The sequence below is a fragment of the Etheostoma cragini genome, chromosome 5 (genome assembly GCF_013103735.1).
Source record: "Etheostoma cragini isolate CJK2018 chromosome 5, CSU_Ecrag_1.0, whole genome shotgun sequence".
NCBI lineage: Eukaryota > Metazoa > Chordata > Actinopteri > Perciformes > Percidae > Etheostoma > Etheostoma cragini.
The window spans coordinates 11,466,632-11,482,028 of NC_048411.1; the positions used below are offsets into that span (position 1 = coordinate 11,466,632).

General features: G+C 41.4%; 1 protein-coding gene across 1 annotated transcript in view; it reads right to left on the reverse strand.

Moving 5' to 3' along the window:
* stpg2 (sperm-tail PG-rich repeat containing 2) overlaps positions 1 to 14,211 on the reverse strand; it is a 48,840-nt gene extending 34,629 nt beyond the window's left edge. Inside the window, exons 1-6 of the mRNA XM_034872228.1 lie at positions 13,894 to 14,211; positions 13,216 to 13,319; positions 12,684 to 12,851; positions 10,877 to 11,044; positions 3,784 to 3,899; positions 2,713 to 2,824 (exon numbers count right to left, since the gene is read on the reverse strand). Coding sequence (XP_034728119.1) covers positions 2,713 to 2,824; positions 3,784 to 3,899; positions 10,877 to 11,044; positions 12,684 to 12,851; positions 13,216 to 13,319; positions 13,894 to 13,999 — 774 coding nt within the window. The 5' untranslated portion in view covers positions 14,000 to 14,211. The remainder of the gene's footprint in view (positions 1 to 2,712; positions 2,825 to 3,783; positions 3,900 to 10,876; positions 11,045 to 12,683; positions 12,852 to 13,215; positions 13,320 to 13,893) is intronic.
* Between the last annotated feature and the right edge of the window lie 1,186 nt (positions 14,212 to 15,397).

A 15,397-nucleotide genomic window follows, 5' to 3' on the forward strand; every position in this document is an offset into this window, starting at 1 on the left:
CATGAACATTGACTACAATGTCTGCTTGACAGAAACAAGTTTCTTGTCCTCAGAATTTAAAATGTCACATACAGACATACAGTATGCTAATGCGTAGTTAAGCTGCCACTGAGAATGCTTTTCTTAAGGTGAAACGTTTAATTTTTTTGGACTAAAGATGCAGAAAGCAATAATACTTTAGTAGTTTTGATCATTTTCAGCTCTGTTCCAGACCTGCTTGGAGTCAAAGACATTTAACTTTTTTTTTTAAGTATTTCTTTGTGTCAGAACCTGTTTGTCTCTGCCATTACTGGAACAAAATCATATGTTACAGTTTTACTCTGTGGTCCTTGACTAGAAAATTATTGGGACTCTCTTCTTATTCATGAACTCTTTGATGCAGAAAGAAATTCCTGAATAGGTTTGCTATTTTTAAAATTTTCATCAGCAATGAGGAATACATGAGTAAATCTCCATGCACTCCATCACTGCAAATATACGGGCACACATTAGGAAAAGGTTCAATACTATTTGAACTTGCAAGATGATGAATTTGAAAAAAACAAGAAAATATAAGGACCCTTATTTAAGGCCGTCCAAATACAGTATCATTATAATACATTTAACTGAGCGTATACAGTCTGTCTCAGTTGTTTGCTCTGTGTAAAGGTAGATACTACCAGATGCAGTGTTGTTATTTATTTATTTTCTTCCCATGGGAGAAACAGAGCTTTCCAGTTTCTATAAATAACAAGTGCTGTCAACATAACATCATCATCTATGATAAGGTTAACATGGAATTCACAACATTTTTTAAGATGGACTGACAGTAAACTTCATAGTTACATAGTGATATCAGGCATTGCATTGGTATAACTCCATCTGTTTTGCTTTTGTTTGCAGGGATACCCATGATAATGGTTTGTTAAAGTGGTGTACTCAGTCGTTGCCCTTGCCATGTCAGAATGCCTATTTAATGGGGAAATCCTACACACAGACTCCTAAACTCTATGGGACACCAGCAGCCCCAAGCCATAAGAGGCAGACGGTCTGCTGATCTCTAAGAAGTAAAGGTGTTTGTCCTGAATCTCCCCACTGTGGGTAATGACCCATCTGGTCAGTGGATGTGTGTGTAGGAGAACATGTGAGTTGAGGTGTCAGATTCTAATGATGACGGATGGAGGTGCAGCCATCAAGGTAGGGGGTCCAAATTCAGCTTGGTGCAAACATAAAGTACACACAGAAGGCAAAGTTTTTGATCCAAAGTCACAGCATACTTTACAGAATGTTACAACACATTTTTAGTAATATTAGAACAACTGCAAGAAAATGTCCTGTATAATGAATTATGCATGATTACATAAACTAAAACCTAAAAGAGTTGAGAGGCAGCAGAGCAAAATGTTCAAGGAGAGAGGACAAGAAGAGAGAAAGATATTTGGTGCAAGTCCTTAACAGAATACGGTCACCTCTCTCTCCACAAATCCAGTCCCAGGTTTTTGTGAATCTGCCTTACCCACTCTACCCGACCGACAGTAGAAACTCTGTCAGCACACTTAAGTTCATATGCAGGTGAGTAACTTCCCTCCAGTCAACAGGCTCCAATGTGCCAGTGTGTGTTTGCGTGTATGTGGTTGGAAGTCAGTGTGTGTTTGCATGTGTGTGTGGTTGCCAGTCTGTAATCAAATGTTATGTTCTACTGCCCTCTATGGGCGAAAAGATCAACGGATGAATTATAAAGAGGGAATGGGAGGAGGGTTTGAATAATTTCCTCTTTTTTTTAAAGATTCGTTTTTGGGGCTTTATGGCCTTTAATTGACATGTTAGCTCAGACAGGAAAGGAGAGCAAGAGCAGGGGGACGAAATGCAGCAAAGGGCTGCGGATCAGACTCAATCCCGGACTGCTGCCAAGGTCTCAGCCCACATGGGGTGCACACCCTACTGGGTGAGCTAGGAATCATTTCCTCTTTAACTTGAATAAATCCAAAGTACTTACCTTGACTCAGTTCTCACTGTAAATCACCATGCTTTATTAGAACTCATTCTCAATCTGCAGTTTTCAAATCCTATTGTGTTACGAATGTATCTAAATCAAAGTGCAGTGAAGAAGGAGAACAAGCTGTTTAACTACCAAAGATAAATGTCTTCTTATACATTAAAATACTCCTGAAACCTGTCAAAGCATCAGAATTTAACTATGGGTCTTTACTGTGATATCAACTACTTTAAATAATGCTAAAACAGACAGAATTTGTTCAAACCTTAGGGTTAGAGGTCTAAGTAGATATGGAGGCATAAAAGCAAATATTGCACACAAGCTAGCGTATTACTATGCAACACAAAGCAGTAAGCAAAGTGAATTGGACTTTCATTCATCAGGTGACCAGAAACCGGATTCCAAGTGAATGCTTGTTTTGTTTTAAAAGCAAACCTTTGCCAACACATTCACCATTTCAACTTTAATTAGGTGATAATAAGTCAGTGTTGTGCTTACAGCTTGTTGCACAGCCCACAAGTGCCTAAAACAAATCCAATAATGCTGTTTTAATTATCACTTGTGGTCGCAGTGGCCGTTGTTCAGTAAATAACATAGGCTCACTTTTAAAGGGCTGTGTCCTCTACGGGGGCAGAGCTGAATGTAGATCCCAATCCTTTAAAGTTTTTATCTCTTACTCTTCTCACTCATGTAATCTTAGTAATTATAGCACCACATGGACACAAACACATACTTGCCTTTTTTTCCTCTTGCTTGGGTACCAGCTCGTGGTAGCGAGGGATGATAAGCTCAGCTCTGCCTTTCTGCTCCTTTTGAAGGTTCACATTCTCATAGTGCATTTCTAGGTTTCTGAGACAGACAGAGACCAAGGCAATGATAATAAAAGACACAGACAAACAAATAGAAGAGATAAGAAATAAAGAGAGGGAGAAGTGTTCTGTGTAGGAGAAATGGGGAGATACAATATAATGAATGAAATGGGTAAAGAGCTATGTTATGGAAAAGTAAATAGGAAGACATAGACAAAGCAAAGTAGGATGGGTGAGATAATTAATAACTAGAGAAGGAGGAGTGAAGGGGAAAAAAGTAAAAAAAAAGACTGAAACAACTGTAACAGGAGGAAATACATTTTTTTAATTCGTTTTAAATGATTCTAATAACCACATGCAAATCACAGACATTTTGCCTACACCGACAGTACATGTTTACAGTGGGATTGCCCACATTTACACTTTCTCTTGTATTACTTAGTCAATTGCTTTATGTATAGCTGAGCAGGGTCTGCCCACCAATGCAGAAGTGCTTAGTAAGACCCATCTTTGGTGGGCATCAATAGAAATGCTATGTGAGAAATGTCAAACATAATGCACTGGGTGTAGGATAACAGCAATATTTCCTTTTGGTGGAACAGTTTCTCTGTTAAACACACATCTGCGTATGAACTCAAGAGGAGTGAACTAATCTAACCTTTTGGCTCTCTATCCTTAATTCAAAATGTGAATTTTTGAAGGTTTTCATTCCAAATACCAGCATTGGTGGTAAGTTCAATTCTTACTTCTCCGAATCACAAATGATGCTACTAGTTTAGTTTGCGACGTTCCTAAAGTACTGCTAAGTTTAGCATTTTCTAAAGTGAACTGGATGTCAACCATGTTCTTATGTAATTCTCTGCAAAGAAAAAGTGTATTTAAGAAATTGTCAAACTTTAACATGTTGCCATACCTCTGTTACAATAATCAGCATTGATTTTCATATGCCACTGATGCTAAATACTCTTTTAATACTGTACCATGACATGTAATACTTACATCTCAGGGGAATATTGTCCTGGACCCGGTCCCTCCTCCACCGTCACCTGACCTCTTTTCCCTGTCATCTTGCCAAAGTGGACTCCTTTATACTTCTGTGCAGAACTCTTCTCTGACTACAGGAAGAAAAATGTTTGTTTCATTTTGGATATCTGAAATTAGAGTTTTGACTAGTAACAGTTGTATTGTAGATATCTAAATTGGGAGTTATTCCTATTAATAAAATCTATTAGAGATATTTGGAATGTTCATTCTGGATAGGACTATTAGACAGGGGCGTAACAATATCGGTTGAATATTGTTGTTTTTGACTAGGATGAGTTGAATTAAGGATATCTGCAATTCATATCCAGTGTAGCTATTAAATGTTAAATTGGCTTGCCATAGCCAGAGAGTAAGAATGAGATGGTAAGAGAGAGAGAACAAGATAAATTGAGAATAATCAGGTTTCTCTTCTAGCTAGGGGGTCGTGTTTGGGTTAAATGAAATGTGAAGTTCAGCCAAATGACGGAGTATGTCAGAGATCTAGGGGATCCCCTCAGTGTCACCAAACACATTGAAGAGGTACTATGTGTGATATTTTCTCAAACATATTGCAAGGGTGCTGCAAAATAAGAAAAATAACTACTGTGTTTTGTATTTCTGCACTAATCCTTCTTAGAAAGACACAAGATATTTATCAACAAGACTAAGGGTGTACTGCCATGCTAGTGACTCAGTGATGGTCCACTTGACTACAGTGGTGCTTTGCGTTAGATGCTTAAGTCAGCATGCTAACATGTTCACAATGACAATGCTAACATGATAATGTTTTGCAGGAATAATGTTTACTACATTTGCTGTTTTAGTTTAGGGTGATAGCATGCTACCATTTGCTAATAAGCACTAAAGCCAAAATACAGCTCCCCTTAGTTTTGCAGATATTTGGTCATTACCCAAATTGTTGGACAAATTATGACCTATCGAGATACCCACATTTCCAATTTTTCCAATCTACTTGAATTTTTGAGACTGAAATAAGTATGCTGTTTGTCCCTCAAAAATAAAACACCACCCGTGTGTCTCACTGAAAAAAATTTTCCCTTCTTTTCTTACTTTCCCTTGACCCAACTGTGTCTATACTGCGAGGCAGGTTATGGGAGGATTGGCGGGGAGTCTCAAAAAGTTTTTAACGCTATGGGGTGCCTGTCTTCTTATCTTAACTTCAACAGTGACTGGAGGACGAGATCTGAGGTTCTGTCTCCTGTCATCTACCAATCTAGTTTTGAGGAAGGGAAATAGAAAACAAGAATGTTCAAATGCTTTGAACATTAAACAGAAAAACATAACAGTTCTGCAGTGCACGCAGACACATTATAAGCACTGTAATGGCATCACAGCTGGCATTGAGTTCAGAGGCCCAAATTGCCCATTTCTGTCTAGGAGAGCTTTTAAAAAGCAAAATAAAAACACAGCTAGTGGGGATAAACATATTCACCATTGGGCTTTAATACAATGGAATGTCAGGCTATTTATTTTTCTATTTATTTATCTCATGAAATGAAAATCATTTTTGTCAGTACGATTGTGTGCGTGTGTACAGGACTGAAATTGTTGGTGTGCTTTCTACAAACATACTCACAACACAGCACGGGTTTGAATCTGATTCAGGTTCTATTTAGAGGAAAATCTTGCCCATATTTCACATCTTCAAGTCAAATCTGGGGTAGGGTATTTACAGAAAAACAATGAATGTATTATTTTTATAGACTCTTCAACGCAAAGAATAAATAGGGAAATATATTTTGGAATAATTGTGTTCATCCCCCTCTCTGGGAACCATCACCTTATTGTGGTGGAGAAATTTGTGTGTCACCATGAACCTTAGGGCTGTGTTGTCTGGAGCTTGGTGCTCCTGGTAGGGTCTCACAGGGAAAAGTGGTTTCAGTTGAGGGGCCAAACAAAAAATTGGTAACTTGTGGAGGCTGGGGGCATTGAACCAAAGTGGACAATGTTCAAAGTTTCCATTGCTAAGCTGCGGCGGAGTGCTGTGGTCTGAGGGTCTTAGATGCCTCAAAGGGCGGTGTTACGTTCTCAAATGCCACTCTGGCCTCTTTTTTGGAAGAGAGCTGTTTTGTTTTTGTGTTTCAGGTCCGCCACCCCTGAGTGCCTGATCATCCCCAGGTGTTTTCCATCGGGTTATCAAAGAGGCTGCATAAAAGCTCCCATGTCCCGGCCCTTCCTCTTGCCACCGTACGTCCTGTCATGCTGGGTGTAGTTGGTGAACTACTCAGTGCTGGTGCATATATTTTGGGAAAGGAATTGAATTTGAGTTATCTGAAGTTGGTAAGTGTTCTCTGCCATTTGTTTTGACCCCCTTTTCTCCTGTTTTGTGGACAGCCAGGGAGGTTAGTGTTTTGGTTTGACTCTGTAGCACTGTTGCCATTTTATTTCCAGGTAGTATGGGTTTTTGTTTGTTGTTTTGGCCTTGGAGACCCTGACGTTTTTCCGCTTCTATTTTTAGTTGGGTTACTGTTTGTTACCCTTTTTGTTTAACATCATCTATATTTACAGCATATGTATAAATAAATATGTAATGTGTAATAAAGGATAATTGTAACGGTATTTTTGACGTGTTAGTCTCTCCTTTGTTAGTTTGAATTTATGATTTGTGTTTCTTACTAGCTTTTTAGTTTAATGCTTGGGGGAACCAAGCATTAAACTAAAAGGGTCATAACAGGCGGTAACCTACAAACAGCATGGTGGACACCAGTGGTCAGCAAAGCCATTCTATTGAAGAAGGAGGCTTTACGGGATATTTTATCCGAGAGGATGCTGTGAAAGAGGCAAAGCAGCGGGTGTGGAAGATGTTTGGAGAAGACACAGAGAGGGACTTTTGATCGGCACCAAGGTGCTTCTGGAAATCCATTTGCCATCTCAGAAAGGGGAAGCAGGGAACCATCCAAGCTGTATACAGTGAGGATGGGACTGTTGTCCTCAACTGAGGAGGTGATAGGGTGGTGAAAGGAGCACTTTGAGGAACTCCTAAATCCAACTGATACGGCCTCCATGTCAGAAGCAGAGGTGGCGGATGATGCGGGATTGTCGTCAGTTTCCTTGGTGGAAGTCCCTGAGGTAGTCAAACAACTCCACAGTGGCAAAGGCCAGGGGATTGCTGAGATCCGTCCAAAAAAGCTGAAAGCTCTGGGTGTGGAGGGGCTTTCTCGGATTGCACGCCTCTTCAGAATTGCATGGAAGTTTGGGACGGTGCCTAAGGAGTGGCAGACCAGGGTGGTGGTTCCCTTGTTCAAAACGGGGACCAGAGGGTGTGTGCCAATTACAGGGGTATCACACTTCTTAGCCCCCTGGTAAAGTCTACTCCAAGGTGCTGGAAAGGAGGGTTTGGCTGATAGTCAAACCTCGGGTTAAAGAGGAACAATGCGGATTCCTGGTCATGGACCAGCTCTTCACTCTTGCAAAGATCCTGGAGGGAGCCTGGGAGTATGCCCAACTAGTTTACATGTGTTTTGTGGATCTGGAGAAGGCGTATGACCGGGTCCCCCGGGAGAAACTGTGGGAGGTGCTGTGGGAGTATAGGTTGAGGGGGTCCCTTCTCAGAGCCATGCAATCTCTGTATGACCAAAGCGAGAGCTGTGTCCGGGTTTTCGGCAGTAAGTCAGACTCATTCCAAGTGAGGGGTGGCCTCCGCCAGGGCTGCGCTTTGTCACCAATCCTGTTTGTAATATTCATGGACAGGATATCAAGGCATAGTTGGGGTGGGGAGGGGTTACAGTTTGGTGGGCTCAGGATCTGATCCCTGCATTTTGCAGATGATGTGGTCCTGATGGAATCATCTGCCTGCGACCTTCAGCACTCACTGGATCGGTTCGCAGCCGAGTGGGAAGCGGCCGGGATGAGGATCAGCAGCTCTAAATCTGAGGCCATGGTTCTCAGCAGTAAACCGATGGAGTGCCAACTTCATGTAGGGAATGAGTCTTTACCCCAAGTGAAGGAGTTCAAGTACCTTGGGGTCTTGTTCGCAAGTGAGGGGACAATGGAGCAGAAGATTAGTTGGAGAATCGGCGTAGCGGGTGCGCTATTACATTTGATTTATTGCACTGTTGTGACAAAAAGAAAGCTGAGTCAGAAGGCAAAGCTCTCGATCTACCGGTCAACTTTTGTTCCTACCCTCGCCTATGGTCATGAAGGCTGGGTCATGACCAGAAGAACAAGATCCAGCATTCAAACGGCCAAAATGGGGTTTTCTCAGGAGGTGGGCTGCCTTGTCCCTCAGCTCAGTCATCTGTGAACTTGGAAGGAGCCAGTTGAGGTGGTTCGGGCATCTGGTGAGGATGCCTTCTGGGTGTCTCCCTAGGGAGGTGTTCCAGGCACGTCCAGCTGGAAGGAGGCCTCGGGAAGACCCAGGACTAGGTGGAGGGATTATGTCTTTTACCTGGCCTGGCTGGGAATGCCTCGGGATCCCCCAGTCAGAGTTGGTTTATGTGGCTCGGGAAAGGGAAGTTTGAGGTCCCCTGCTGGAGTTGCTCCCCCCGCAACCCAACGCCAGATAAGCGGACGAAGATGGATGGATGGATGGTGTTCATCCGCCAGTAGATTTCAGAGATTTGTGGAATCTATGCAAAGGAGTTTACTGCTGTTCTGGCAGCTTCTGTTGGACCCACGTCTGACTAAAATACTTTATGCTGGTATTTCCTTTAATCTGTTAGCCATCTGTACCTTCTAAAAAACTAAATTGAAAGACAACATTATTTCAGTTCTAGCATATTATCATTCAAATATGATGTTTTCTAATCTTGTCATGGTTTGGCTTGCTGCCTCTCCTGTCTGTTTGCTCTCTCCCTTGTGTTTTTTTTTGTTTTGCCTTCTTTCCTGTGCTGAGTGGGTGTGGCGCTCCTGGCTCTCTCTCCCGCCTCGTCAGGACGCCTGTGGCTGGCTACACACCTGAAGCAGATCCAGCAATCACCGCTCCTGTCTTAAACCTCGGCTTTCCAACCAGTCTCTGCCAGATTATACGTTCACCCACAGGGTTAACACCCGCTACAGAAAGGCCCAGTGTTTTTTCCTTGATTTGCTTCCTCTACTTTCTCAGATTTAAGCTTTTTTGACTTTGTGTGTTTTTTGCTCTTGCTTCAGTCCTGGAAGCCCAGTCTGCCTGCACGAGCCTCATCGTTGTTTTTAGGACTTGCCTCCCACCTGTCTGCCCGTTCTCAGTCCCAGAGGATTTCTTTGCACCATTTTTCCATTGTATTCAATAAACCTACATTCCTGTTTCCCAATCTTTCCTCCGTGTCTGCTCCTGAATCTACGACCAGCCTCACAAATCAACAAGTAAAGCTTAAAATGTTAACTTTTCCTTTCTTTCTGCAAACCCCAGCCTCATAAAAACAGTAACATTGTAACATAAAATACAAGGACTTACAGCAGTCATTCGCTTGCTGCCATCATATCAAACAAGAACGCTCGACATGTTGAGCACAGCAGAAAGCTGCTGGTAACAAATGCTTAAATCCCACAACAGATGTTGGTGTGGGGACCATTACTATGTTGGATTCAACCCATTCATTGATTGGCCGGTTAAAATCTCCTGCAATGTTTATTTTAAGTTTCCCTTTCTAAACTGATTTGGGTGCTCCGTCCCCTACAGTATATAGTAACACAGCCTGTGCTGTATATCACCATCTGGCCAACTGTCAGGATAATCTGACAAATCACTACACAGTCGGGACTAACAAAATACCTCCTGGTGATACTAATACAAGAGCTTTTTTCAAGATTATTTTTGGGGCAATTTAGGCCTTTATTTTCACAGGAAAGATGAAGACATGAAAGGGGAGAGAGAGGGGAAATGACACGCAGTAAAGGGCCGCAGGTCAGAGTCGAACCCACGGGCGGTGCATCAAAGAATGAGCCTCTGTATTTGTGCGACTGCATTACCAATTGAGCTAACCCGGCCACTTTACTGCAGTATTATGCCCAGTCATTTTTTAGTCATGATACATGCCTGCCAAAATCAGATAATCTCATATCCACTAATAACTACTCACTACTCCAGCATATTAGTACATCTCTGATTCTGCGTATAAGTCACTGCAGTAAAGTAATTGTTCTGTCAATACAGCCATGAACCATAAGTTTAGGTCAGCGGATAAAACCACTCACCTCTCAATAACATTCAGACAGAAAACAAATTTCTGCTCTTTTCATTTCTGTCTCATTTCTTATCATTTAAAAATTGCCTTGGTTCCTTTGAAGTATTATCCTCAGACAACCACTAAATTCCATCTCTCTACGCTCCAACTGAGTCAGAGCATGGGGCGGGGGAAGTGTTTGAGTTTATAAAAAATAAAAAAAACAGAGGGAGGAAGACAGACAGAGGCAGAGTTTGAACTTTCAAAGGGAGAGCAACAGAAGAAAAAAAAAGAGCTGAGGATGGATGCACTGCTGATAGCCCTAAATCACAGCACGCCTCTGTGCCTGTGCCGGTGTGTTGACACAACCTCGGCCAACACTCAAGGACGCTGTTGACTTCCTGTGGTCATAACAGATGAAAAATTACTTAATTGAGACCCACACCAGCAGGCGTGTGCATTTTTTTAAGTGAATATTGTAATATAGCTTGAAGAATAATTACTAACGGCTCTCTTTGTTGGCATGCAAAATGGATGAGCATTGGTGCGCAGTGGCTTTTTTTTAAGTAGAGCTCCATTCATTAGCTATGGAAATGGGTTTTGGGCCAACTGAATGGGGAGGGGTGGGGGTTCAGCAGTGCATTAGATCTGCCTAGCACTAATGGACCCTGCCTCGCGGGCAGAGTAAGTACACTCAGACACACTCCTACCGACTAATGAAAGCACACATGCGTGCATAAAAGAACACCTCACATTCTCTGGTGTGTTTCTGTGTGTTTCTGTGTGTGTGTGTGTGTGTGTGTGTGTGTGTGTGTGTGTGTGTGTATATGTGTGTGTGTGTGTGTGTGTGTGTGTGTGTGTGTGTGTGTGTGTGTGTGTGTGTGTGTGTGTGTGTGTGTGTGTGTGTGTGTGTGTGTGTGTGTGTGTGTGTGTGTGTGTGTGTGTGTGTGTGTGTGTGTCTTTACCAGCAGTGGATTGTAGAAGGCTGGACCCAGGGTTGTGTCCCTGGGATGGGGCGACTGCTTGAGGAGCACACCAACAGCGTCCTCCTCGTAGCCATGGGCCTGGCCCGGAGAAGGAATAGATGGGATATCTGACTGACGAACATGCTGGAGACTTTTAGCCTGCAGCCTCTGCACAGAGAGAAAAAGCAGTAAGGCGGTAAAAAGCCAGGAAGAGAAGAGAGAGAGGTCAGGGTTTGTGATGGAGCTGATGCCCTGGCTTACAAAGTAGCTGAGCACTGCCTGGGGCCAATAAAGTGTAAGACCGAGCGAGGGACAGAGACAGAAGGAGCGTGGGTAGGCCGAACATAAGAAACAAATGAGTAAAATGGAAAGGGAGGAAGAAAGAAAGCAATACAGAAGTGTAGTAACGGCAACAATATCTAGCTTTTCTTCCTTCTCACATGTTCTACCGTTGAAACTAAATAACAGTTCCCTACAAGACTCTCTCGGGCTGGTCTCTTTATATTTTGGTTCTCAATATCTCCATCTTGATGGTGAAGTTGTTACTAAGCCTCTGTTGCATATTTAAAAAATGACTGCTACAAATGTTAGAGGCTTTACATCAGGGGTCTCAAAGTACTTTTAGATCTCAAGTGGGCCGGACCAGTAAACCCCTGCGGAAAGATCAGACGCTTTATCTGCCACAGAGTTTCTTCAAAGAGTTTCTTGTTAGCTTGATGTTGGCAAATGAAAGTTGTTTCTGATACAACAGCCTTCTACGGCCATTGTAGGAAAAATAATAATGTTACGGACCCATGAGAGAAGGGGTACTGTTCTGAGAAAAATATCTGAATTTCTAAGATTGAAGTCGTAAATTAACAGAAAAAAACAACTTAGATATTCAGGGATTAAAGTGGTAAATTTGGAATTGGAATTAATTACTTCTCTACAATTTTCACACTTTGCAAAGTGATCCAGTCCAGTAGGTCTGATTGGACCCTTTGGTAGGCCAGTTAAAGCTATTTTTGGACATTTTTTACCTTTATTTTTTAACAGGACAGCTGAAGACATGAAAGAAGAGAGAGAGAAGGAATGACATGCAGCAAAGGGCCGCAGGTCGGAGTCGAACCCATCCCGCTGTGTTGAGGAGTAAACCTCGATATACGGATGGCCAATCTATCAACTGAGCTTTCTGGCCACCCATGTGTCTAACTAATTACTAACAAAAGGTGTTATAGTCTATCAAATCTTTCCTTTGTTTTGCATCCTGTTCAAAGTATGCCTTACTGAATTTGATATGTTTTCAAATGTTACAGCAAATACACCAGGCGGTGTTCATTTCATAGAATACAATAGAAAAGCAACTGTTTTGACAAACTCTATTTCCGGTTGATGGCAGTGAGCGGTCTGCATATGAACTGCTAAAGATAAGGGCTAAGGTATCGGCAAGCTACTGTCTCCAAGTATTGGCAGTCACCACTTTTGTTATTCATATCTTTTCTTTGGCACAGAAAGAGCACATCAAAGTACAGAGTTTTAGATTTTATGAAAAATAAAGCAGTGTGGCGTTAAATGTAGTAATAACTGTATTAATACACAGGACAAAAGCATGCAATTGTTAAAAGTAGAGATACAAAACGTAAACTAACAGTACAAAAGTAAAAAGCCACATCTATGCCTTATACATACAAAGGACATGTACTGTATGAAAGCCAACCTACTGTAGATTAAAAACATACTAAACTGGAGGGAGAACATCTATGATAAAGATTTCCTGTAACCCGACTGCTCATTTACCTTGCCCAAATAAATGTACGCGTTTGCCTACCCCATTCCTGCCGAGCATCGCAGCCTGTGCTGCTTTAGCCGTCATGGCCCTGAGTGTGTTTCCTGAGGCAGGCAGCACGTTGTAGGCCCCGGGGCCCGGAAACTGCGACACCAACTCCTCAAAACGCTTGGAGCGGTTCTGAAGACTGCGCCCACCATGGATGTTTAGCTGAAGAGACATGGGTTCAACAGGAAGACCAGCAGACACACACAGAGAATGAGATTGTGATCAACAAAGATGTACTTAACAGTTTATTTTCCTCAAAGAATTCTCCAGTCATCCAGTATTATAAGCTTCATCTCCAGCCTTCCTAAATTATTAGTTTTAGATATTTTAACACAAAAAAACTACTCCACATTATAAATTTGTTGTGTACATTCCTACGTACTTGACAAGGACTTCTTCTTCTGCTTATATGGCCCTCTAGTCATTTAAGTAGAAGATTCAGCCTCACCTAACCCAGTATATGGTTCTCAGGTAAAATCAGGTCTTGACTTAATTAACTTAAATGATACTCTCTGAAGTGCAGTACCTTGACAGGTGAGAAGTCATACTGTCCAGGTCCTGGTATCCTCTCACTGGACTGATTGAATACTGACTGTCTTTTGGTCAAGGTCAGGAATGGAGCATAGCCATCTGTAAGAAAGGAAAACACACAAAAAGAGAACATGCAATTTGTTGATTAATAAAATTATTGATTGATTAATTGATTGGTTGGTTGATTGATTTACACACTTTAGTAAATGAAAAAATAAGCATGAAGAAATAAACTTTAGCAATGAGCAATATAGCAATACGCGAGCAATGTATAGGCTAGGCTACAGTCACATGGCTATTGAACTCCATTGCCAGATAACGTTAGGCATATTATTTTGTATAGCATTATGAAGTTTGAATGTTGTCATCTTTTTAATATTTTAACAAATGTATATATTATTAAATGTGGACTCTAACACGGCAGCATTCACGTTGCTAATGTTAGCTTATGGTTTTCAGGTTAACGTTAACATCCAGCTTTAAAACGTTATTTTAATCATAGATATAAAAAATGTTATATGTCTATGATTTTAATACTGTAATGTAAGCCTTCATTTCGGTCTAGCGTTTCATTTTCTCTGGAGTACAAAAAAAACAGATGGATTTCTTGATTTAAAACGAGACGAGTAACCTGAGTTGTTCAGTCAAGTCCCAACGTTAACGTTAACGTTACCTTCTATTTTAGAAGTACGCAAGGTGACGTCGTAGGAGCCGGGGCCGACTGTGGGAGCAGTGCAGCTGGTTGTCAGGAAGGTCTCTCTTGGAGCGCGTCCATACATTTCAACTTCCCCTGCGGAAACAGACAGCTAGCTTAACCAAACTTAATTTGTACAGCACGGACACCTGCTAGAGTTGACCCATTGTGTTCCAGTTCCCACTTTATTTAATTTGTTAAGCCTCAGGTTGGTTACAACATTCCTCAACTTCTCCCCACTAGCCGCCGACTTCTTTGCGTTGCATTGCGTGCGTCGTTGCTTAGATACCACATATCGTTCCCGCTGCAGTTACAGTATAGCCCATACATCACTGATGAGAAGCTGAACCAAATAAGGGATATGAGGTACCACAACCGCCCTATGATAGTTTTCGATCACCTGAACATTTTATAACTCTAACAATATTGCCTTTATTAACGTTACCAATATTTTTCTCGCATATTTTGCATAATCAACCTACAATGTATTTTCACATAGCCTACAGCAAAATGTTGTACAATCAGGCTATTTCACATTCATCTCGTGTATATTGTAATGGACTGTGTTATTAATGTGCCGCCATAGTCCATAGAAAATTACATGTTTCTGTGATTAAACGAATTCCAACGAGAGCTTGTTTCTGTTGTAAAAACAACTGTTCTTGCATTTGGCTTCTCTTGTCAGATGTCACCGTTCCTGTTATCATGTTTTTCAGGCTTGACCTACTTCCTCCTGCTCTATTAGCTTGCCCCACAATGTAGTTATGAGCTATGAATAATGAGGGAAAGCCATCCAAGTAACAGGCCTAACTGCCACTCTTTATTTTAAGTTCCTGTCATGTTCCATACGCAGGCGGGTTGGTCTGCACACTGGTATTCCATTTAACAAATGTTACTAGGCTAATTAAACTTAGTCACACAACAGGGTATCTAATACCTTGGCAGTGACAATAATGATGTACCATATAGACCAATAATGCATTTTTATTGATAACAATATGACATGATTACAGTTACCAACTTTTCACTTGTGCACTAAATTACAATCATCACACAGATAATACAATATATCTATTAATTTGCCACAGGCTAAAACATGAATCAGTCATCCACATGCTCAAAGTGATATTCTATTTTCCGAAAACTCACTTTATAATTTCTCAAACCAAACACTTTGCTCACGTATACAAAGTAAGAATAGAACAGAAGATGTTTACTAAAAACTGCACCACTGAAACTAATACTAATACATCGGAAAATGGCATAAATACATTGACAATATTATAGCCTGCAAAACTTGTGTTGTCTTTTTCCCAAGGGATCTGGGTGCAGGTCAAGTCAAGAAAGCATTGTTTGATCAATGTGTGAACACAGCAAACCGTGTGGAAGAACAAGACATACCAATAACTATTAAGAGAAGAAAATCGGACAAAACAAGCACTAATTGCAAAAAGTAATTTCGTCAACTGACTATCATCTGACT